The following is a 24,750-nucleotide window of genomic DNA, read 5'->3' on the forward strand; positions in this document are numbered from 1 at the left end:
GAGGAATGAAAATGAATATTTCTGCCGCGATATCACAGCAGAAGCTACGTACTTTCGACCGAGGTAGTAAGAAAAATATTTTTCTTCCTAATTGTTTTCTTGAGCGAAGAAAAAAAATTTTTTTGACACAAGAAATTTCACTTATTCCAACAAAATTAATTCTCTTGCTTTAAGAAATATGTATCTTGACCCAAGAAAATTTATTTAAGTCAAGAAAACCTTCTTGTTTTGAGAAAATTCAGCCTCTTGCTCCAAAAAATTTAGTTTTTGATAGAAGTAAATTTTCTTGAGAAAAATTTTCTCTTGCTCCAAAAAATTAAATATCCCGATAGAAGTAAATTTCTATTAATATTTTTATTGATTAACATGTCAAATGGAAAAATCAAATAATGTGGAATCATTTTTTTCATTCAACATGTATAATTGCACGCTAAAATAATATAAAATGGGTATCAAATATTCAAGAGAAAAATTTTCTCAAGGTGAGAAAATTATTTCTTGGCTGAAGTAGGTAACGCTGCTTTCCTAAAGTATCTAAAAATCTTGATCAAATATAAAAGATTATTGTATAAAGTATTTATGGTAATTTGAATTAAGAAAAAATTACTTCCACCGAGAATATAATTTCAAGAGAAATTTTTCTTTCTGTGTGGTGGCAAATTTATGTTTAATGACGTCCTAGGCCAAATTCAATATATATGCACTTATAGCACTGTTTTTAACTTATTTTTTTTTGTCAATATTTCATTATCCTTAATATATTTCGGCCCTCAGCACAAGCTTTACGTTCCTAATAAAGCATAATACTTAAGGTACGATTAATCGACAATAATCCACGAAAATGAGTATCTATAATGAGATAGATTTGAAATTATAGCAAAGCTCAAGCCTCGCTCTAGACTTGACAGGTTTATAAGCTAAGAACCTCCCAACATTAAAGTTTGATACATGTGTTAAATCTGTGCAAGCTCATTGCCTCTCACATACACTCGTCTACTTCACCAAATGCTCGGATGTTTAGTTAACAGTTTTGGCATGTAACAGCATCAACAGCCGCCATAGCCAGTAGAGAAGTAGGAGTGTAAGCATTAGAACCAGAAGCACTGGCAACCGCAGCTGAGTATACTGATCTAATCGTGCGTTTATGTGATTATCCAAGTACTATATATATAAATGCCGTATTTACTAAGACGTTACATATGATATCATGATCAAGAGAGATGTATAGGTATAGGTATGGAACATAAACGCTTTACGCAAGATTAAGATCATCGAAGATTCGTTGGTGTGTGACGAATTCATTAGTCATCAATCACGGTTATCATTAGTGTCATAATCATAATCAATGATTGTAATTTACACCAACATCAATGCCGTTGTTGTTCGACATCGGCCAATTACTATTGTGTTGCAGTGCATACAGTTATTGTATAAGACATTGAATGATTTCAGATACACAACTCAGGCGAAGATGGTTGACACAGGAACAGGAACCCTCTACATCATTGGGTCATTCAAGCGACAGACTGTTGATCCTGATTTCAAGGTGATGCATGCTCATTGCTCATTAAGTTTAGTCTCTGTAGGAGCTACCCATGAAATACTTTTGTGATATGCTCATATTTATGGCCGGATCAAAAAATCTAATGTTATTATATTCATTGACATTGAAATTGGTCATATCAGGTTATATATGAGAATGTGGAGGCATATCGGGACATATTTAGCCGATGGTTTTGTATTTCCTGATGTGACTTGATATGCTCTGATTACACAGAAAAAAAAGAAAGTTTGTCAAGATTACAGAAAAATCGATTTAATTTATAGTTTTACTCCTGTAAAGATATAATTGTTACGTTTACACTTTTAAAAATGTAATTTTTGTATGAGAAAAACTTTCAACTTGAAAATGTCAATTTTAAATGTGAAAAAATGTAAGATTTACTTTGCAAAAAATACGTTTAAAAATTTTTTCCCGGGTTGTTAGTTTGACATATTTATACCTGTAAGCTTCACGGTTTTTCTTTATAAATATGACATAAAATAGCTGTATAATTTCCCGTGTAAAAAAATCGTCTTAAAATTGTCGTTTGTTTAAGATTTTAAACGTGACACAAGCCAGGACTATTTTAAGACTTTTTTAAGACGCTAAAGAAAAATTCTAAAAGCAAATTTTTGAAATTTGGTTTTCGACTTTGTTATAAAAATTGATTTTTAGACGATTTTACGACTTTCTAACCACTACATTTTTGAATACGCTTTTTTTTAATTGAATTTGAAATTGTTGAAAACTGATTATTGGACAATTTTAAGACTTTTTTAAAACGCTCCGTTCTAATGTTCCCGGGCTCTGTCGCTGTTAGCTGATTTTAAAATAGCCTCGAAAAAATTTTTAAAGACTATTTTAAGATTTTTTTAAAACAACTTTTAAATTATTGTAAGACTATTTTAAGACTCTCTTTAATAATTTTCCGAAGTTGTCGCTGTGATATCATCTTATTTTCATAACAAATTCGAGAACCAAATTTTAAAAATCTGCTCTCGGAATTTTTTTTTTTTGGCGTCTTAAAAAAGTCTTAAAATAGTCTTGGTTTGTTTAAGATCTTAAACAAACAACAATTTTATGACGATTTTTTTTACACGGATTTATTGTAACTATTTCTGTAATTTTCACACGTGATGTTTTTCCGAGTAAACCTGATGTCATTTATGCCCATTTATAATTTTTTCATTCAATGCTGAATTGAAATTCTTCGCATGATCGCTCAATTATCTCTATATACCAGAGAGTCAAGTTTGAATTGTTAAGTTCTAAAATAAAGTCATTTTTGTTAATCTCCTACAGACTTGACCTGTGATTGATTTTTAGTTTAGTTAACGACTAAATTAATTTTTGTTTCAAGTGACACGTTAATTGACCTACACATTGATAGAAAAAATTGACAAATTATAACAAATTATCTTTTTTATTCTCATATATAGCCTGACATGACTATATACAACCAGATCAGACTATATATGGCCATGTCATAAAATTTTTCACGATATTTGTTTCAATTATAACTTTGCTACTGAGTGTAGACATCGCCTAATCTACCGTGTTTAATTATAAGAAAAATGATATTATAAGATATAACTGTATGACTTAGTTATAGTTTGGCGTATTCATGCGGGTACACCCTGGGAATCGTCCAACCAGTGAAGCTATGTTCTTACTCCTTGCTACTCTTGTTACTCTTGGTACTCTTATCATACTGCTACAGTCGCATGGGATTATCTTTGTATTTGCCACCGACACAACGACTTTGTCAATAGTGTCGTTGTCGTAAAGATAAAGTCCTTCATTACGTTTGACACCTCTTGGGATTTTCATAAACCCAGACACCTTGATAGATATTTTTTTTTAAGCACTAAGCCGGTTTTAAGCTTATAGAATCTAAGTGCCAATATGGTTTTTAATATGACGGTGTTTTTTATTGGCCTGGAAGATCCTATTCAAAAATTTGTTGGGGAGTAAATTGGTTGTCGATCAATCATATTTCATTTCTTTAATCTTGAATCGTGAAGGATAATTTTTTATAGAAATGGAAAATATCGTAGAGGACTATAATCGAAAAATGATTTTTATTCAAGAAAAATTTGAAACAATCTTTGTTTTTGAGATCAAAATTAATTTATTAGTAATAACAACAACAGCTAACAATAACAAGGACAAAAATTTCTGAAAAAAAGTTCATAACACATTTTTTATAAATATTTTAATTTTTTATTAATAAAACTATTGAATTTCTGTAAATACATTATTTGAAAAATGTCAGTGCTAAAAAATTCGCGTGGTGTAAGATCATTAACTAATGAATTAATTATTAAAGTACAAAATTTGTTCTTATGAAGTCGCTACTTAATAAGCTATGATAATTATTTCATGTAAGTAACTACATTTTATAATGATAATAGCACCGGCAAAAACAAGAACAAAATTGTTTGTGCATTAATCCAGACCTACCTACGGACATTGATATCGACCCACTGAATCCGAATTGAAAGTTCGTTTGGTCCGGTCACCCTCCAGATTTGAGTAAAATGCACAAAACCAAAAAAAAAAAAAAAAAAAGGCAAAAACTGCAGTCACAGTGATGAAAAAATTTTTTTGGACTCGGACCAAGTATGATTTTTATGTATTTCAATTCACTGAATCTGAATCTGAACGTTTATTAGCCCGTTGAGCCGTTAAAATTCGATGAAATTGCCAAAAACTCCCAAAAATTGCAATGCATCATGAAAAGTCGAAATTATCGAAATGAAAAAAAATTTTTGGATTTAGATTGAGTACAATATTAATGTATTTTGTTCCATTGAATTTGAATCTAAAATCTTGTCCCATTAACGTTTTGAAATTTTGAAAAATCGAAAAATATCGAAAAAATTGCAGTTATAAATATGAGAAAAAAAAATCTATAAAGCACGATTGTTAATTACTTGGGTGTATTTTCATGGATGGAATATAATCTTAGAATTGAAAAATTGACAAAATTTTAAAATCTGTAAAAAATAACATATAAGGAGGAGGTACAAAACTATATTTTCGAATTACAGACTGTCCTTCGTTTGTATCGAACTCTTTTATCTTCAAATGACCTACGCATTAGGTTCTTCTTACGTTTCCTGTTTTCTTTTGGTATTTCACTTTTTATCATCCAGCAAAAATTTGCCATCATGTTGACATTCTAATTTCCTCGATACCTACCCTTTATTTCACTTATATCTTGATGAAATCGTTCTCCTTAGTCCTTGTTCTTCGCTATAATCTTCAAGATTTTCAGGAATATAGATATACAGTTTGCATTGAGTGACCGCTTCTCAATTCTTGTCGATCAGTACTTTTAATCAAGGAAATACCAGAGCGGGTTTTAAAAAATGTTTCACCATTTAAAAAATACCAATTTCGTAGATTTGTGTGACTTGGTGTCAAATGTACGACTGTAATTTCAATTAGTTAGATTAAAATAGAACGTGACTCATTAAGATAGTTATTGTTGACAAGGTTTTTTTTCAGAAAATTATGGTTTTATCGAACAAAACAGCACGATTTTTCGGCTGATAATACTTCTTGTTCAGACAACAAAACTTGTATCGCTCTACTAACAATACACATTGTTTTGTTCCGAAGAACACGTAAACTGATTATTACGAAATTGGGAATTACTATAGCCGGAGTACCGACCACGGAGGCTAGATATAAGGAGGACGATCGTAATGTATTACAAGCGTCCGAAAATTGGAGGACAGATCTTTCACCACTAGAGTGCGCAAGTGTCTCTAATGTCAGGTTTTTAAATAAATGACGCGGAATGCAATGTACAATCACATTTATCAAAAGAAAACATTAAAATTTCATTTTTAGTTGCGAATTGGGATAATAATAATAGTAATAGTAATAATAATAATAATAATAATAATAATAATAATAATAATAATAAAGTATTCAAATAGTTTAGGTAATTTTATTCTTAATTAATAAGCGTATATATGTTGAAAGTAGAATATTACTGAAGAGTTTAATAAGTTAAGCTAGTTTAGAAATTTTACGATGTTTCTTGGCCATCATCTTTCGTTCGTTAAGAGTTCGGTTGATAAGATTAGCTAAAAATTACCTCTCATAATTACAAAATTATTCAATATTTTAGCCGTAAGCTCCTTTTTGTGTTCATCACATCCTAGGATGGGGAGGCATTTAGCTTTTGCTATTTTCTCTAGCACTTGGTGCATAGTATTTATTTTAACAGTTTTAGTACCAACTACGGTTAAAACTATTTGTTCCAATTTTTTAATTAGTCTGAATAAATTTTCACTGGGAAAAATTAATCCACCATTGCTCATTAATTATATGACCCGATCACGTTCAGAGGAATTCGCAGAGCGTAATGTTTCAATACATTCACAGCAAGAAGTCATTCGCTGAAATTTTCTCGCAACATATCCAGCAATATAAGCAACTATACCATCACTGGTGGAAACAACATCATAATCATGATGGTAATGCTGGTCATCACGAAAACTATTACTTCCTTCCCAATCATTTTCACTTTGTAAAAAGTTTTCATTTGAATCAATATTAATTTTATTTTGATTATGATGATTAATGTTGTTTTCAGTAGAAGAATCGTCAACCTCAGTTAAATTTTCGAACGGATAATGATTATCGTGATACAAATCATCATCGTCCTCTATATCATCCTCACTATCTTCGTCTAATAAACTTTCGAATGGTTTTCTAATAAATGACGGTATAGTATCATCATTATCGTCATCACTATCTTCGTCTAACAAGCTTTCAAAGGGTTTTTTAGCCACAGAGGTATTTGGATGAGAAAATGTATTATTATTATCATCACTAGACGAATAATTATTACTAGAAATACCATTTTCAACAATAGCGTCAATTTCATTCAGCCAATTTTTTTAATGCATTAGCTGTAGCCAGAGAATCTTTGGACTGCATTAAAGATTGTAGTAATTCACCAGCTGTGACATTGGACCCTTTCGGCGGCGTGACTAATGAATATGAACACAATAATCGAAAAACTTGCCCGAAAAGGATTGTATCCGGATGATCGTTGCAACGACAAACACTCCGCATTATACCGAAGAACTTCTATAAATTAAATAAGATTCAAATATTAAAAAAAAAAAAGAATATTTACTATAACAATTTTTAATTATTCATTTGATAAAAATCCAACGATTAATACATACTTCTAATTGATCTTGATTAAGCCGCGATGTCATCAAGTACTCAAAATTACATTCTTTTTGCAAAAATTCACTTAGCTCTAAAGTAGCCTGTAACGTAATTTTTAATCCAGTAAGAGTACTAGGAGTAATTGCGAAAAAAATTTATCATCAACTTCATTTTCATTTTTTGATTTTTGTTTTTTGCCTTTCTTCTTCTTTTTATAAAGTTCTCTTTCTTCATTAGCTTTGGCTTCCCAAATCTTCAGATAATCAATAAAATCACTTATTACCTAGCAAAAATAAATAGCATTACTTATTTATCCTCTATCTTATGGTAGTAGAAATTACTCTAGAAAAATGCATGTTTCAGAAAATAGGATACATAGTCCAAGAGAATATCAGCTATGATAAAGATTAGGAACTTCCGCAACTAATAAACTCAAATTCATTGAATTTGACTATCATTTGAAGTTTCGTTTAATAAGTTTCATATTGAAAATGTAAGTAAACTTGCGAGACTGGATTATGTGCAAACATTAGTAGGAATAATGTCATGATAAGATTGGAGTGTCTTAAATTATTTTTATAGTTATATACTTACATATATATACTTTATAAATATTTTCCAATATTGGTTATAATATGTGATCATGTACACATGGTATAATGATGGTTTTATGTTGACAATGGTTCTCCGTTTAGAACTATAATTTTCGCTTTATTATTGCGAAAAAATTGTATGAAGCTATCAAAAGACCTAATGTATATATTAAAAATTACCTTTTTTCGGGGACAATTATCATTTAAACGTAAAGCATTCAAAGGAGTACGTGAACTCATGGCTTCAATTAAATCATTTACTCTTTTAATAAAAACCACTGTTGGATCGCAATCACTGAGCTCAGGAGTAGCGTTCTTATAAGTCGCCATTGCAACTTGTATATTTTTCGAAAAAAGCTAAAAACAAAAAGTTTTAATTTTTCTCATTAAAATTAGATAAGCAGTTGTTATGATTGAAAATTTATAAAAATTAATTTTTTATCAAAATAAGAATAAATACATCTTATTATTTATTTTAACTGAATCAGCTATTTATAATATGAATTGTTAGAAATTAAAGATAAATATTAGGCCAGTTACCTCGATGTTAATGATAATCTTAAATTCATTTTAACTTACTCTCGCAGCTTTATAATTATAATTACCTGATAAGCCAACGGGACATTCATCTTTTGATATCCTTCTGGATTTAAATGCTGGGGAGTTAGTTGATAAGCTATTTTTAGATTGGCTTTCAGATAAATTTCATGCAATAATAAAGCTTCCTAATGACTTTTTCTTACAAAACCATCTGGAGTCTAAAAATAAATAACATTTTCATAAATAATTAAATACAATCATTGAAAAATTTGATAGTTGTAAAATTAAATAGGTCACCTATGAATATATTCATTCCAATGCTAACTAAATTGAAAATTCAATCGTGAATAACAGTACACTGGTGTTAAAAATCATATTATAAGAGAAGCTTACCCAAAAAAACAATCGTTTCATAATTTTGTTCCTGAAACATTTTATTAAGTGTGGAAAATCCGAAATAAACCAAAGTCTGCGGTCAAAATTGCATGGATGATCACAGCTACATTGTCCATCTTTGACACCGAAAAGTGTCCATGCTCCTCTGTTCCATTGAGCTGCATCAGAAGTAACGACATCAACATAAAACCCAGCATTCTCCAGTAATACGATGCATTCAATGAGTAATTTGTGAAGAATGGCACTCGTGACAGAATTTCTGCTCAGGAAGCTACCAACTACTTGCACCCAGTTACCCTGAAAAGGTTGGTACATGAAGACTAAGGCATGATCAGCCCGACTGTTGATTAAATTTTCCGGAGTATGTGCCCCCAAGTCTACAAAACCATCAAGCTGCATAGTTCTCCGATTTAGCTTCACGGCTTCACTTAAAGCTACTTCATCTATTAAAAAGGTACCTAGGAGAAAAAATAAAAAATTGTTAGAATGAAATAAATGTGAATCAGATGTAGTCTAACAATAATAGCCAGCTACTGTTAAAAGTTAATGAAGCTTTTAAAGAGTTATTTAAAAATATCAAATACGAATTACTTTTTCAGCTAAAAACTTATGCGCTCGGATTTGTTAATATAATCATACTCGATAGCTAAGTAGAGTTGTTAGATATAGTTAAAATGGTTGCGTTTTTAAGATTTGCATTTTTAAGATTTGCAGTTAGTAGTAAAGTGTGACAGGAATGGTGCATGGATACCCCGTTTTTCATGTGGTTCCATACGTGAACTTTTAATACGAAGAGTGTCGAATATGGCTTTAGGGAAACCAAAAGCGCTATCCAACTTCTGGATATATTTGTTAAGGGTGTCTTTGCAGGGAAGAGGGAGGATTTGACGTTCTCTGAGTCGTTCATATACCGCAGCATTTTTATACCAAGTAGCAAACATTCATAAACCCACTCAACCGTATATCTTCGTTGTTTGGCATTTTTAGCTTTTACTGCATTAAAACAAGCACGAATTGCTAGTTGTTGCACGGGAGGCAAAATAGAAATTTCCGCTCTTAGAGCTTCATCTTTAATTGCCATACAATTAAGTCGTTGCGTTTCTATAATTTTGATGAGTGATTCATTCTGTAAAGGGTTAAATAGTTAAATAGGCATTTACAGGTGATTTAATTTAAGTTCTCAGATTGTAGTTGATTAAATTTGTATTCACAAACTAAACCGTATTGACGAAATGATAATGTAATGTAACGAGCATTGTATCAAACTTTTAAGTTTATTGAAAAAAATAAAAGAATATTGATCTTAAACACTCACAACCTGTAAATAATCAAGTATACATGAAGAAACGATAAATAAGTAAATACCTACTTTACGTTTGAGGCGCTGAATTTGTTTAGTTTTCAGGCTCTCCTGGTACTTCAAGTCAGTGTACGAACTTTTAATGTCGGGTTTGACTTTGTACGATCGATTTTGCAATTTCCGTCTCAATTGCCGACAAGCAAAGCATCGAAAAAGATTCATTTGTTTCTTATATTGTTCGTCAGGCAATGACACACCAGAACACGCCGATGAACATCTATTATTAATGAGAAATGATACTAGTAAAGTTCATTTAACAAGTAATAAAAAACCTTAGAATTATCATTTTTAGGCAATTGTAGAGTATACTAATGTGCTCCGTACTTAAGATACACAATAATTATTAAGTTTGGTAATCGATTTTTTAAACATGGAAAATCGATAGCAAATTTTTTAAATTTATTAATAACAAAAAATTAATGTCCGTAGCCAAAAATGGAAAAGTAATCCAGTCCCTTCACATAACTCACAGTTTTCCAATTCCTTCAAAAACTCCCAAAAATCAGATATTTGGGAAAAATTGGTATTGAATTCTACCGACTCTTGCGTTTTCAAGTTAAGTAACTAATCAAAAGTATAATGTTAACATTACCACAAAAAAACTGACGTTCGAACATTAGATTCTTATGAATTTTCAAAATTCTTGAAAGCTATTCTATCAAAATCTTCAAAAATACGCGAAAAAATCGAGAAAATAACTTTGAGAACTGATATATTTCTGTGTAATGTTCGCTTCGAAGAAATTTGAACATTCGTTAGCAACCAACGTTCGGAACTTTATGTTTATACTGTGAAAAAATAAATTACAAGATCTAAAAATTCTTACTGATATATTGAAGTCTTCACTTATTTTTATACGAAATTTTAAATTCATGGATACTTTATCTAAATGACATAAAACTATATTTTTGGATTAACTAAATCTATTGTCCAACTCCAATTTTGTGGCAAAGCATTGAATTTCAACACGTTGATAATTGTTAATAAAGAACATTTCTCAAGACGTAATTCAGGAGTAGATAACTCACGTGGCTTGAAATGATTAAATAAACAAAAATTAATGATTATTTTTTTGTAATAATAGTTCTAAATTTATAGGAGACGATATAAGAGACATGTCTAAAGACTTAACTTTTTTTAACATATTCATAATTCAGATTGTTTGATTTATTGAAATATCTTATAACATGATTCTTTAATTATTTCATTTACTTTTGTTTTAAAGAATTGAATAGAGAAAAGAACGTGAATATGAAAAAAAAATAATTAATAATTTCTTTTCGAAAGACTATTTGTTTTATAACAATATTTTTCAAATTTAACTCTCATACACTGCTATAATAAATTCGAGTAAACTTGATAATTTTTATAGTGAATGTTTCTTATTATTTATAATAGTATATTACACACCTACGGAAGAAAAGTAAGAATGTCTCAGATCACATGTAATTGTCGGCCGAGGCGAAGCCGAGGTTGACAAATATGTGATCTGAGGCTTTTTTATTTACTTCCCGTAGAGTGTATACTATTTTTTTGCTCCACGAAGGCAGGGAGCTTCACTTTCTCAATATCTCAAGTACTTAAATAAATATTCTAACAAACAAGAGTAATTAGGCCTCCTAATTGTTTGTGCTTTTATCTTAAGTTGCAGAGTAATAATTCGAAATTTTAATTTTTCTTACCTGCATTTCGTTCTCACAATTATCATTTTCTTCAAAATTTTCAAATACGTCAATGCGTTTTGGTGACTCACAATTAATTATGTTTATGAGATCATTACTAATTATTGGTTCTTGGTTTTGTGGTGAGTTAGTTTTATGGTCATTTGTAATTAATAAATGGCATTGCATATACTGAGCTTCGTTATTTTCATTGTTGCAAGCTTTGTTTACACGGTTCGGATTCAACGTCGGAATAGCATCAGGCTTTAGCGAGTATCTTTTTCGAGGTAATTCTTCATAAATTCCAGTAGTCAATAATATTTTATCAGTTTTAATAATATCTTGATCATTAAAATGTAATTCACAGACATAATCTTTTTTTGGGGTGAGATCTTGCTTTAATCCACAGTACCACAATTTTAACAAGTCTGGACACTTGAATAAACAAACAAAAAATTGACATGAAGTTATATTTGGAAATAATTTTGATAAGTTACTTTGAGTAAAACGTTAGCTCCAAAAAAATGGTAACGATGCAATTTTTTTAAAACTAATTCTAAGAAGAAAAAATTACGTTATACCTTTTTACAATTTCTTTTTTAATTTGATCAAAAATGATACTAAAATCTACTGATATAAAAATTTTTGGGACTCTTGTAACATAAATTATTTAAAAAAAATATTTTGAAAAAAGAGCACTTATAATTTCCTTTAATTTCTATAGGTAAAATTTTTTTTATAATCATTTAATTAATATAAATTTAATTAGTATAAAAATTATTTCTTACAAAAATACTAAGTTAGGTTATATTACCTGTGGCACAATAAATAAAGACGTGTTTCGACTATTTAATTTTAATTTTTTATTACGATCTTTTATCCGGCCACTCAAACACCCATCAACTATACATTTATTTACCATTTTAAACTATTATCACTTTGATTATTAATTAAAAAACTAATTAACTAACTGAATGTCAATTTGGTGTTATTAATAAACAATAACAAACGGACGCCATGATCCGGACATTAGCGAACGTAGTGACGCCCTAGCGGCTTCTTTTTGAAAATGATCTATCCTCAGTTTTCCGGACGCACTAACTGTACATTTACCTATGTCGATCGTCCTCCTTATATCTAGCCTCCGTGGTACCGACATTAAACTAAAACAGACATAACCTTACTTTATTGAGATTATTCATATTTTTGATGGCTGTTAAAGTAATTAAAAAATAAATTAATTAGTGCAATAATGAACGTTGATTGTTAATATTTTTATTACATTTACTAAATGTTGAAAACAAAGAGTTAATTAATTTCTATACTTTATTGTATGAATACGCTCCGAAACATAAACTACGCCACACAACGTGAAGAAAAATTTTAAGTTGACTATAGTATCAGAGAGTTAGCGGTTGCGCTAACGAGACATGTATTATAGTATCGCCACACAGCGTATTATCCTCAAAACTAAATTTGGTAGTATCATGAGCAAAATACTGGTGTCCTAAATAACATAATACGTATTTTAATACAACTAAACTCGCTGGATAGAATTTTGTACTGTGATGTATCAAAATTGTTTCTACAGAAACAACACTTTTTTTATCAGTGTTGGACTAATCGATAATGTTTTTGGATAGTTTTCGTGTTTTATTACATTTAGATAATCAATTGATAACAATTATTTTGAAATTTATTGTATAGTATGCTTAGAACCTAATGAATCAGTGAATATCCTCTATCTTTGTTATTTAACGCAATGTTTCGCAATATTTCATAGCTTCATCAGACGGTCTATAAATAACACAAATTATCAGACTATGTTCAGCCACTGATCTCAAAGCTAATTTATCATACATATTATACTATACGATATCAACTTTGTCAATAGTTACATTGCTTAGCCGCATAATTCGATATTGGGTATTCTTAGCATTTTATTTCACGAAATAATTTATAATACAATTAAATTTAAGACTTATAGTAGGGTGTGTCAAAATGTAACTTTTGTGATGGACCTTTTAAAATTGTAATTTTGAGTTCCGCTTTTAATAGGAACTGTGTTTGGGCATTTCCTGACATATTTTGAGCGTAAGGGATTTATTTGATTTTCAGAGAATTTTTTAACAAGAGCTTTGTTTGGGCATTTCCGCTGAAATTTCAAAATTTGGCCGGAAATATCCAAACAAAGCTCCTGTAAAAAATTAATAAATGATTTTGACTAATTTACCTGATTTAAACCATCTTTTCAAAATTTTTAATGTGGTTTATCCCACCAAAAAAGAAATAAAAACACTATTTAATGGAACAAAAACATTATCTCCAAAATTTGACTTTATAATTTTAAAATGTTCAGTTCTATTAATTCTGAAAATTCACGAATTCTACCCGGGAAAAAAAAGGGAAAAATTACATTATCAATAGTAATCAGAGTCGCTTCATATTTAAAATTAGAAAAATTTCAGTTCGAAATAACATTTTTAAAATTCAAACTTTGATTGTTATTCTCACAGAAGCAACAATCTTTGTACGGTCATTTTCGACATCATCAAAAATAAGTGACTAATACGTTTAAAAATGAATTTAGGTTATAAAAATTTCTTATTCTGCTATTTTGAAAGAAGAAACTTGTTTTTAACTCTTAGTCTTCAAGAATTGTGTATTCCAATGTCAAGTTTGATTATATTTTACGATAGTAATATACTCTTCATCGCAGATGTAAAATTTTTCAAGTTGAGAAAACTGGTTTTAAGACAAAAAATTAATAAATCAATTTCTTTTACTTTTTCAGTGCATAGAATAAAAATGGTAATAATCACATGAATGCTTGCGGCATTTTTGTGCAATTTCTTAAGTAAAAATAACTTTACTCTGAACTTTAAATCAAACAATATCAGATGTGCAATTCCAATTGGAATTGGATATTTTGTAATTCTGGATGACGACTTTGGAAGTCCAATAACGCTCAATCACAATGTAACCTCATACACCGAAATCCAGTCAAAGGTGACCACAGTTACTCTAACCAAATTAGGATCTCCAATACTAATAGTAAACCCACTGTGCCACCAGTAACTCCAGATTAACCATTAATTAATCATTTGAATCATCCGTAGCTCGATGTGCGATACGTTTCTAGTTATTTTTAATGATCGATTAATTTAATTTATTTTACTAGCAGATAAATCCTTTGTGCTTCACTGGTTTCATTTCTAAGGATCTATTCATTTTTAAATATTCTTAATTAATTGGTAACAGAAATACATCAGCTTTTAATTCGTTGCATACATTTTTAGCTCAAAGTATTCAGACCGAATATTTACATTTGTACTATCGTACATCATGTTTTATTTCTTTGTCTTGTTGTATAAACAATGTTATCATTAGAATATGTTTATTTTGCAACAGAGATGTATTGTGTATATAATGTTAAATTGTTCACGGTTGTTCGTACATGCATACATCGGAGAGATATTCCACACGAAAATCCTTAACACGAAAGATATCCCTTTTAGCACATGTTTCGACTGCGCTGCAAGAAAGGATAATAGTGGTAGTAGTATAGTCCTTCCCGACGTATGATATGACGAAGAGAAATATCACGGATAGGAGAGAATGCTCTAAGCACCTGGGTGTATATATTGCTTATGTGATACGCTTTATACATTTTAGTATTGTCGTAAAATTTCAACAATGGCTTATACAATTTCTTGTTGACAAAATCATAACTCTTTTGACATTTACAAGTATACACGTTCGTTCTCAACAAATCTGGGTTGTTTATGACATTATATACATCATCTGAATTTTATTTTTTTTTAATAATAATAATGTTGCATTTAAGCGACATGACTGAATTTGGATTTTTAATTTATGTGTTAAATTGTACAATAACTTCTCTACAATTATAATTCTAGAGTAGTGAAACAAAGCCATAGAAACAATTCAATTATAAAGTTTTCAAACTATCTTTTGGATCTACAATATGTATGTGCTGCACTGATAAAATTTTATAGTGACATCGATATATGTCCATATCATGTATATATGACCATAAATAATTTTCAGATTAAAGATAGTGTTGAAATTCTCTTACGCGAAATGCTTGATCACTAAATTATCTCCACAATGATAGGAAAATTTTAACTGTTTATTAAGGTTCAGTAATTATTTATATTTTATATTTTATCATATATTTGAAAACAATTTGTTCATTTGAGAAGCTGACTTGCAAAAAAGTACATTTTTATATTTAAAAAAAACAGTTTTTTGATCTTTTAAATATTAAGTACTACGAGAATTATAAAGATTTCGGAATAAAAATCAAATTGTAGCTTTATAACGGATAGCACTTTATAGCTAAATTAAAAAAGTTCAATAAAAATATTTATAATTGAAGATAACTGATTTTTTGTCTCGATTAATCAAAAATGAAAATATATCCTTTTGAAACTCAACTCTTCATTTATTCAATGTATTAACGTATTTAGTGTGCGTGGTTACAAAATATTTTACTTTTTATAAATTTCGTAAAATCTATTTATTACGACTTAAAAAACTATGTAGTACACAATGAAGCACACCAAGTACGTTCCAGAATTGTTTCTTTTAATGTTAAAATTTACAACAAAATTTTTTTTTAATTTCCGAAATTCATATACAGTCATATCCGTTTTTTTTGATTTTTTAATTTATTATTTTATATCTTTTTGTAAAAAAAAAGAAAGTGAAACTGTTTTTGTTCGGATTTCAATATTTTTTGTAATTGTAATAAAAATGGACAATTTTAATTTAATACATTTCCGCCAAAAATCAAACGTAAATAAAAAAGAGAATAATTGAAGGCAAAGCATTGTAGTCCATCAGCATGTTTTACATACAATCCCTATGCTGACCGGCAGTCCCTATGCTGAATAATAATATAAACGAGTGGTATTTAATTTTTTATAAAAAATGTTTCAAGTTAATGAGTTTCCATACTTTACGTGAGTGGAAGTAAGTGAGCGATAATCTGTAAAGAGAAGCAGCACTAGTGCGTGAGAAAGAAACCAATACCCATAACCTATTGGTGTCTTTTTCTTGTCACAGGATTAGTATACATCCTTGTATTATTTAGTCTCTGGCCATCCATTTTTTACACCGAAAAAGGTTGAAATCTAAAAATCTGGATCACTATAGCTTGTGCTGGTTATTTTAAATATTTTTAAATAGAAATTATCAAGATAATTAATAATAATCGATTCAAACGTGTAATAAAGAGTATAAAATACTATTATAAAATCTTGATATATATAAATCACATGTCACGTTATTTGTCCGCGATGGACTCCTAAACTACTTAACCGATTTTAATTATTTTTTTTTTAAATGTGTGTTTTGTTCTAACTTGACAGATAAGATAGTTTTTATTTCAATTAATGGTCGCAATATTTATGAATTAACAATAAAATAATCACTTATGTTGATTATTGTTATTAATTGTAAGTTTCATAAGTCTAAAACAGATGGCGCCTTACAGTTAACTGTAGTACTGCCTGACATAAATACATCATAGATAGCGCTACGTTTGAATTCAAATTTTTTCAGTGTTGTGCACGTTTTCTGAATCACTCAGCCACAGCAACGCGTGGCCGGGTCGCTACTAGTATCATATAAAAAAAAATCAAAATAAATTTGATGAAAAATTTGCCACTTCAAAAAACCGTCCTGCTTATGGTATGTACACACTCGGTAGTCTCGTTGAGAACCGAACTTGGCGCCAGACTCGACCGAGTTTGTTGATTTATCAGCAATTTATAAATCGCATTTAATAAATTATTTATCGACTTTTAATAAATATTTATCAAATCATCTAGTGTTAAAAATCATCTGTTAACAGTTTTTAAAAATCTGTTTAAAGTTTTTGAATCAGTAACATATTCTTCTATAAGTAAATATAAGAGAGTTAAGTTGGAACATAAAATTAATTTTTTTTTTACTTTTTTAAATTTATTATTTAAAATTGATTTTTAGTTTAATTAACTACTAAACCAATTTTTTTCAATACGATATTTCAATTGACGTACACATAACTCGAAAAATAAATGAAAGATTAAAAAATTATTATGAATTGTAATTTAATTCTCATGTATGACTTTATATAGCCATGAACGACGAGATCAGGCCGTATATAGTGATATCAGAAAATTTTTTCAGGTAAAAATATATTGTTTCTGCATTTAGAGATAAAGAAAATTATTTATCCTAATAAGTGTAATTTACTCAACAATCAATATTTAAAGAAAAACTAGATTTGTCGCACAATTCAATAAAAATTATGAATAAATATTTTAGAACTAGAAAACTAGTATTCAAAAAACAGTAACCTATTCTGAGCAGTTTTCTGTTCTACCTTAATTACCTTACGTTTCTAATTGCATGCTAATTGAGATATAAACATTTTGAAAAAATTTTGTAAGCCTCCTCAAATACTTACGATCCAATTAAGATGATGCTAATTAATTCGCTTGTGGCACTTTTCAGATAATTTAATTACAGAGATTTTTCAATTTTATGAAGAGTAGACAGTCACTTAACATTATATAGATTTTTTTCTACAGGGTGATTCACCCGAGCCAAAAAAACGAACTTACATAGCCTCACCCACGACATGAAATAATCGATATCAACTCACGTAATTTCATTTTTTTAACTTGGTTTATAACTTCAAATAATTGAAAATTTGATAATAAATGTAAATCATTTTAAACCAAAAACACTCAATAATTAAGTCACGTACATTTTTTTTTCAAGTTTTCAATAACAAAACTACTTACAACATCAAACAACTGCCTGTGATATATGAACCGACACCATTATTATCTAATGGTAGCAATTATTTTAATTAATACTTGTAAAAATGTATGTTTACAGTAATTACTATTTGGATCTTCTCACCATACCAGCAGTAAATTTAATCAATTCAAAGATAATCATAGTTATTATGTATTGTCAACTCGTCTTATCGGTGGTTAGATGTAACTAAATGCTTGCACATACAGGAAATCCTTTCAATCCTTGTTATTAAGTGGAAATTACTTGCTTAGTTAATGTACTATTGATTTTTGTCTATTTTTATCATAATCTGATCGTTAATTATTTTTTTTTTATTTTATCACAAACTACAAATATTTGACAAATTTGGACAATTTTAAAAAGTTTTAAAAAATTTTTTCGAGACTATTTTAAGATTTTTTAAGACTATTTTAAGATGTTTTCAAGACGATTTTTAGATTATTTTAAGTCTATCTATAATAATTTTACGGAGCTGTCGCGGTAATATCGTCTTATTTTCATAACAAATTCGAGAATCAAATTTCAAAAATCTGCTCTTAGAATTTTTTTTTTTGGCGTCTTAAAAAAGTCTTAAAATAGTCTTGGTTTGTGTTACGTTAAAGATCTTAAACAAACGATAATTTTTTTTTACACGGGACATACGAATATAAATTTTCTTTTACAAAATCGACTTTTTAAATAAGGTAAGGTACCCGCATATATTAAGACCTAGTTAAAAAGAATTAGTAATGAAAAGAAAACTTTCCATTAATTTAGATTTTAATTATAATTTAAATACATTTTCGATAAAATATTAAGAAAATCTCTTAATTATTACTTTGTACAAAAATAAAATTAAACATTTTAAGTTTACATGTTGATTAACATACTTCATTTAATAATTAAATTACACTTAATTTTCTTAGTTGGTAAATTAAAAATATTGACAATCAAAATTCATAATTGCATTAATTAACTTATTTTTTATTAATTACAACAATCATCAGAAATATAAATCATTTTTGTAAAGTAAGGATATGCCCATTGTAGTTGGAGTTTAGCCCATTGGAGTTTAGCATTTCATCTATAGTAAATTTAAATTTTGCGACAATCATTAAAAAAAGAAGCATTCTGAGAGGATAAAAACTGTTTTCTCAGTGTATAATTTTTTTGTTTGTATTTTATGCAAAATATCCATGAATTATTAACATGAAAACTTACTGATTAAATAAATTATTCTTTATTTTATCAAAAATATTTCTAGCTTTTATTACCCGCCGAGATATTAATCAATAAAAACAAGAAAAAAAAACAATTTATTGAAAAAATATATTCGTTAAAAACAAAATAAAAATCATTAGAAAAAATCTAAATTAATAAACTTTGAGATAAATCCAGGAAATAAATCAACCTAAAATATTGCCAACAATGAATTTATTTGACAGAACATACATCGAAATATCTGAAAGATACTATAGATAATAAATCTCTTTGAAAAATTTTTCTTCAATTAATAAAATATAAAAATTCCTATGAAATATCGAATTATTGTTTTTCTTCTATAAAAAAAATATTTTGTCTAACTAATAAACTTACATTCGTAGCAAATTTCATAAACTAGTAATAAACTGTAAATGAAATTTTTTTTTTTTTTTTCAGTTGTACCTGACATCAAATGTAACATCGAGTGACTTCAACATGGGCTACAGCATGACCGGTACCTTAGAGCGTGGTTGTAAAAAAACAAACACATTCCAGATGACACATTTTGCGGTGATACGTCGACGAGACTATGAGAAAGCATATGAAGACCCAAATCCTACCTAGTGTTCGTCACCACCCACACACTCGGAGTGTGGGGATTACGAACATTACACATAAATTATCAAGTGTCATAAGCCATAAGATTATTTAAGCCACGCCAAAAAAAAAAAAAAAAAAAAAAAAAACGAGTGACAAAAGCATCGAAAGTAGAACCAAAGGAAAATCGCAAATAATTTGCATCAAGTGTCTTTAACCTATTATCCAAAAAAAAAAAAAAAAAAAAAAAAACCAAAAAACAAAGAACAAAATGAATGTAAGATTCCTTTTAGTTGTTTTGTATTTCGGAGCGTATGGTTTTCGTTATTTCTTTTGGCATTTTGCGGATGTTCAAGGTAAAATTCGAAGAATTCTAGTCACGCGATCGGTATGCCAGACAAAATCTCTCAAACTCGTCACGTCCGTCGTGACACTTTCGTCTTTAGAAGAATAGCCCTCGATCGACGATTCAACTCACCCTTGTCTCTTTATCTGGGCCAGGGGACTGCCATGCTCATGATCGTTAATCCCAGCAGCGCAGGAGCAAGGGAGAACAGAGAACAGAGAAAGGAAGAAATGAAGGGGAAGGATGACAGTGGAATAACAGAAAAAAATCCTCTGTCCCTTTCTATAAAGTTTTATTCTGAATCTAAATAGCTCCGGGTCAGGCTTTCTCTCTTTCTCTTTTTTTTTTTTTTTTTTATGGTCCAAGTCAAAGAAAGTCTGACCCTGATGGTGGTGAGTCGATCCGTCAACAGATGAAAATTGATAGTGCCGATAAAAGAAGAGTCTGGTTGACTAAGGAGGCTAACTTACAATCGATTATTTAGAAACGTGTGGGCTCATTCGTTTCTGCTGTGAAAAATTTACTGTGAACTTTTTTTACTTTAGTTCTTTATAATGAAACTAGAGCTAAAAAATAATAATAAAAATAAAGATGCATAAAAGCAAAATATTCCGTAAGCAAAACGTCCAATTGTAGTATATGTATGATTATAATTGTAATTATTTGTTATTTTTAATGCTATGAATGCAAAACTAATTACCAAAGTATTAGCATGTAAGGCCGAAAAACATTTTTTTCCATTATTATTACGACCACGGTTATTACTATTTATTAATTTTTATATTTTAGTTTGCTGTTTTCATGCCGTGACTGCTGTTTTATTATTTCAGACACGAATAGTCTGGACTGATAAAATATTGCGTGTGAAGCTAGCTCGTCAAACCAAAACTTTTATTAAATTTATTTATAAGTGTGTGTAAATATATCTAGATTAATTTGCTAAAAAGTCTCGTCATCGGGGTTATTTATAGTTATATTAAGCATGATTTTAACTAATTGTTTTCAAATTCAAAAGAATTTTCTAAACAATTAGTAGAAATTTATAATACGATACTTGAAAAAAAATTTTTTTTTGTTTGCTGCGAAAAAATTTAATACGCGATTTTTTTCACGAAGAATTAAAAAAGAATTTCAAGCTCTTTGATTCAACATCAGTCGTTATTTATTGAACTGAGGATATTATGCACAGTAAAAAATTTTGCGTCAATGCGTCAAAAAATTTTGTGTTAAATATTTAACACTTTTATATGTAAATTTAATATTTATTGTGTCACATTAATACAAAAAAGTGTTAAATATTTAACACAAAATTTTTTGACGCATTGACGCAAAATTTTTTACTGTGTGGTTAGCTGCTAATAAAAATAATAAATAAATTATTGCAGCATAAACTTCGTCATTTAAAAAAGTTGAATAAAATAGATATTAAAAGGTAAAAAAATTTAGGAGTCTGTAAAGTAAAAGATCCAATTCGTATTACGATAAGCTTACCACAGTTCTTCTCCAAAATCTGAAATCCTCCACTCCCGACTAATATCAGAATAACGTATCTCCCAGTCTTTACCAGATATCCTGATATTCCAGCTCTACTGAAGATGCGTTAGCTAATCCCGCAACGAGTGTATTACCGAAGAAATAAAGTTAAGACCAAAAAGATATAAAGAGATAGATGAAACAGAGAAAAAAAAAATTGAATAAGCATGAGCCTGCAAGAATATAATTCTCTGTCATCCGCTTCCGATATTATATTGTATGCATAAGCATTTACAAATATTTTTTCTCATTTTTTTCTTTAAATCTTTTTATGTAATTGAATAATATAACCATGTGTCATTTTTATTGCTCAATTCATAAATATTACTACAAATACCCCGATGACTGATGACATGAGTAATGTTTAGATGTTATTTTAGAAAAACATTTGTTTTCATTTTTTCTTTTTATTGTAATATCACTTACAATAACATGGAAATAAAACAATAAATTGCTGTAAATATTTAAATGAAATATATATTTATTCAGATTAATCAGAATGCGGTGATTTGCCGCAAGTTAAATTAATTTTGCCCATGAAAAAATTTTCTGATATAACTTGATTTGGTCTGATATGTCTGTATGTACATTTTGATATTTTTGTATAAAATTCTTATATTAAAATTGGCCATATTAAGATTTACTTGGCTTGATATATTCTGATATGACTTTATATGCGTACATAGAATTTTTCGATTAAAGTTGATTTTGAAAATTTCTGATAAAAGGTGAATGATAGCTCAATCGTCGCCTTCGAAAAAAAAATTAAGTCTGAAGTTTAAGACAATTTTTTTTTTTTTTTTTTTTTAATTACGGCATATTAATTGGTGCTCACATTTATCCCGTGCAAAAAAAATTCTGATTCAAAATGAATTTAAAATTGAAATTCATATTTTAACACACATATGAGTTAGTTTTGAGATCAATCCAAATTTGTAAATAGAAATTAGCACGCCTGTAGAAATTTCGATTCTACTTTAGAATTTCAATAAAGACTTGAGAATATTTTATAGATAAAATTTATTCTAAATATTTTGAAGTCTATTAATATTTTAAAGCAGGATCAAAATTTCTACAGGCGTGCTAATTTCTATTTACAAATTAATTTCAAATTTGGATTGATTTCAAAACTAATTCATATTTGTATCAAAAATCAATTTCAATCTTAAATTCATTTTGAATCAGAATTTTTTTTGCACGGGATATTTATTTACTTTATATATTCATTTGATTTTAATGCCAAGGCAAACGCCGAATGGCAAATGTACATATTTTATGAGATAAAGTAAGCTCAGTTTATAAAAAAAAATACACAATTGAAAAATTATAACCAATTATTATTGTATTCTTATATATCCCAATACTATCGTAGACGATCAGATCAGACCATATCAGAATTTTTTCTGCGGCTGAATCAATTTAAAAAGTTTGGTGATAATAATAATGCTAACGATAAGATTAAAACGCAATTATTTTAGTGTATTACAGGGTTTACTTGGAATTTATCCAATGTCTTACTCGTTAGTATAAATGAAAAAAAAAAAAAAAAAAATTAAATTAATATACAAAATAGAAAAGAATGTATTGTAAAAAAATAAAACATGAAATATACATACGATATCAATAATAAACTAGCACAATGTCACCCTGAAATTTTCGATGCAACCAAAGTAGTAAAATATGCATTGGATAAAAAATATTTTTATTGGTCTGGTGACGTTGAAAGTATACTATAAAAGCATCATTTGATGAATAAATAATGATATAATAGTTAACATTAATAAACAATCAATATAAAATTATAAATCATGGATTGCTGATTAAAGATTACAATTAATTGTGTAATTAAATATTAAATTGAACGGAAAGATTAAGAATACGTAAAATGAAAATACCTCGATGTGTAGAACGTAGATTATGGAGTGAATTTTTCGTCACTATAATGCATTATTATTATACTTTTTTTTATTTAATCTAGTCGATTTAGCTTTATCTATAATGCAATGTGGGAGCTGGAGCTTCAGAAATAATCCAAGTCGGGTTCGAAAGTTAAGTTGATCAGAAAGCTCTGGAAATTTTATTAACCAACTAGAATATTTATATTCTCATAATTCATACATTTAAGGATTAAAGTACTTTTATTAATTAAAAACATTTTTCGAATTCGTTAAAAATTCAAGATTAAATTCTCGAGATTAAATATTACAATAAAAAATCTATGTTTTAGCGACATGAACAAAAAGTTTATTTTTTTTTTTCTAACCGAATATTATTTTTATAGTTAATTTATCAGTAAATTTTTTTTATACATTCACATATTATTAGATGCATGTGTAAGATCCTGATTTTAATATTTTTATACATTACTTCAGCGGTAAAACGTATTTTTTGCAAAATATTTGAACGAAAATTTCTACTTAATTGCAGTAAATCTTTCGCGGTGTATTAAAAAATTTTTCAATTTTTTAATTGAAATCAACCGAAGTTGTTAACAACTTCAAGAAATAATAATTGTGAAATTAATCTTTTACATGTGCGGAAAAGGTTTTTTTTTTTTTTTTTCTTAATAATAATTGTCCTTATAACTGTAGAATTATTATCCATACGCTTGGAAACAAAACTACGAGTATCACAGAAATTACAACTGACATCATCCAGCTCAAGTTAAAAAGCACATAAATTTATTGCTTATTAGTCGATCGACTCATTTTATGTCTTAGACATAAAAAAATTATTGGAAAACTTTTCGTTCTTTTGAAAATCATAAAAAAATTTATTGTTATTAAAATGTGAAAATAACTTTTTTTAGTTGATCATAAATTTAAAAGTGATTGTTTCACCCTGGATGGTCGATTTGACCCAGTTCCTTCTGCAAACTCATTATTCAATGTGTCATGAAATATATTTTATTTTATTTTGAATTCAAGCTTATTTCACCGAGGCCAAATAAAGAATATCATTTT

At 28.5% G+C, this 24,750-nt stretch overlaps 2 protein-coding genes across 11 annotated transcripts in view; one reads left to right on the forward strand and one right to left on the reverse strand.

Moving 5' to 3' along the window:
* LOC141536151 (uncharacterized) overlaps positions 1-21,398 on the forward strand; it is a 28,661-nt gene extending 7,263 nt beyond the window's left edge. Inside the window, exons 2-3 of the mRNA XM_074256465.1 lie at positions 1,453-1,546; positions 19,768-21,398. Of these exons, the coding sequence (XP_074112566.1) occupies positions 1,472-1,546; positions 19,768-19,935 (243 nt within the window). The 5' untranslated portion in view covers positions 1,453-1,471 and the 3' untranslated portion in view covers positions 19,936-21,398. The remainder of the gene's footprint in view (positions 1-1,452; positions 1,547-19,767) is intronic.
* On the reverse strand, positions 5,491-12,453 carry LOC141536054 (uncharacterized). Of its 10 annotated transcripts, XM_074256287.1 has the most exons (11): positions 12,107-12,451; positions 11,314-11,727; positions 10,458-10,663; positions 10,102-10,195; positions 9,641-9,848; positions 8,269-8,729; positions 7,941-8,093; positions 7,516-7,692; positions 7,337-7,439; positions 6,757-7,025; positions 5,491-6,655 (listed from the first exon to the last, which is right to left on the reverse strand). In XM_074256287.1, the coding sequence occupies exons 1-3, from the start codon at positions 12,212-12,214 to the stop codon at positions 10,532-10,534; spliced, it is 654 nt and encodes a 217-aa protein (XP_074112388.1). In that variant the 5' UTR covers positions 12,215-12,451; the 3' UTR covers positions 5,491-6,655; positions 6,757-7,025; positions 7,337-7,439; positions 7,516-7,692; positions 7,941-8,093; positions 8,269-8,729; positions 9,641-9,848; positions 10,102-10,195; positions 10,458-10,531. The 10 variants fall into 10 exon arrangements, 9 of the variants coding, with proteins under 9 accessions (XP_074112388.1, XP_074112389.1, XP_074112385.1 ...); XM_074256288.1 differs by lacking the exon at positions 7,337-7,439; XM_074256284.1 differs by having other exon boundaries at positions 7,337-7,692.
* Positions 21,399-24,750: the final 3,352 nt, after the last annotated feature.

Source organism: Cotesia typhae, unplaced genomic scaffold (assembly GCF_013202065.1).
Source record: "Cotesia typhae breed Kobodo isofemale line unplaced genomic scaffold, CoteBio_Ctyphae scaffold_152, whole genome shotgun sequence".
NCBI lineage: Eukaryota > Metazoa > Arthropoda > Insecta > Hymenoptera > Braconidae > Cotesia > Cotesia typhae.

Bases quoted from the DNA above. Each gene is read 5' to 3' on its own strand.
- LOC141536054 (XM_074256283.1), bottom strand. From the start codon at position 11,339: ATGATAATTGTGAGAACGAAATGCAG. The intron at 9,849-11,313 runs GTAAGAAAAATT...CATTAATAATAG, and splicing joins ATTGTGAGAACGAAATGCAG to ATGTTCATCGGCGTGTTCTG. The intron at 9,398-9,640 runs GTAGGTATTTAC...AACCCTTTACAG, and splicing joins TTCAGCGCCTCAAACGTAAA to AATGAATCACTCATCAAAAT.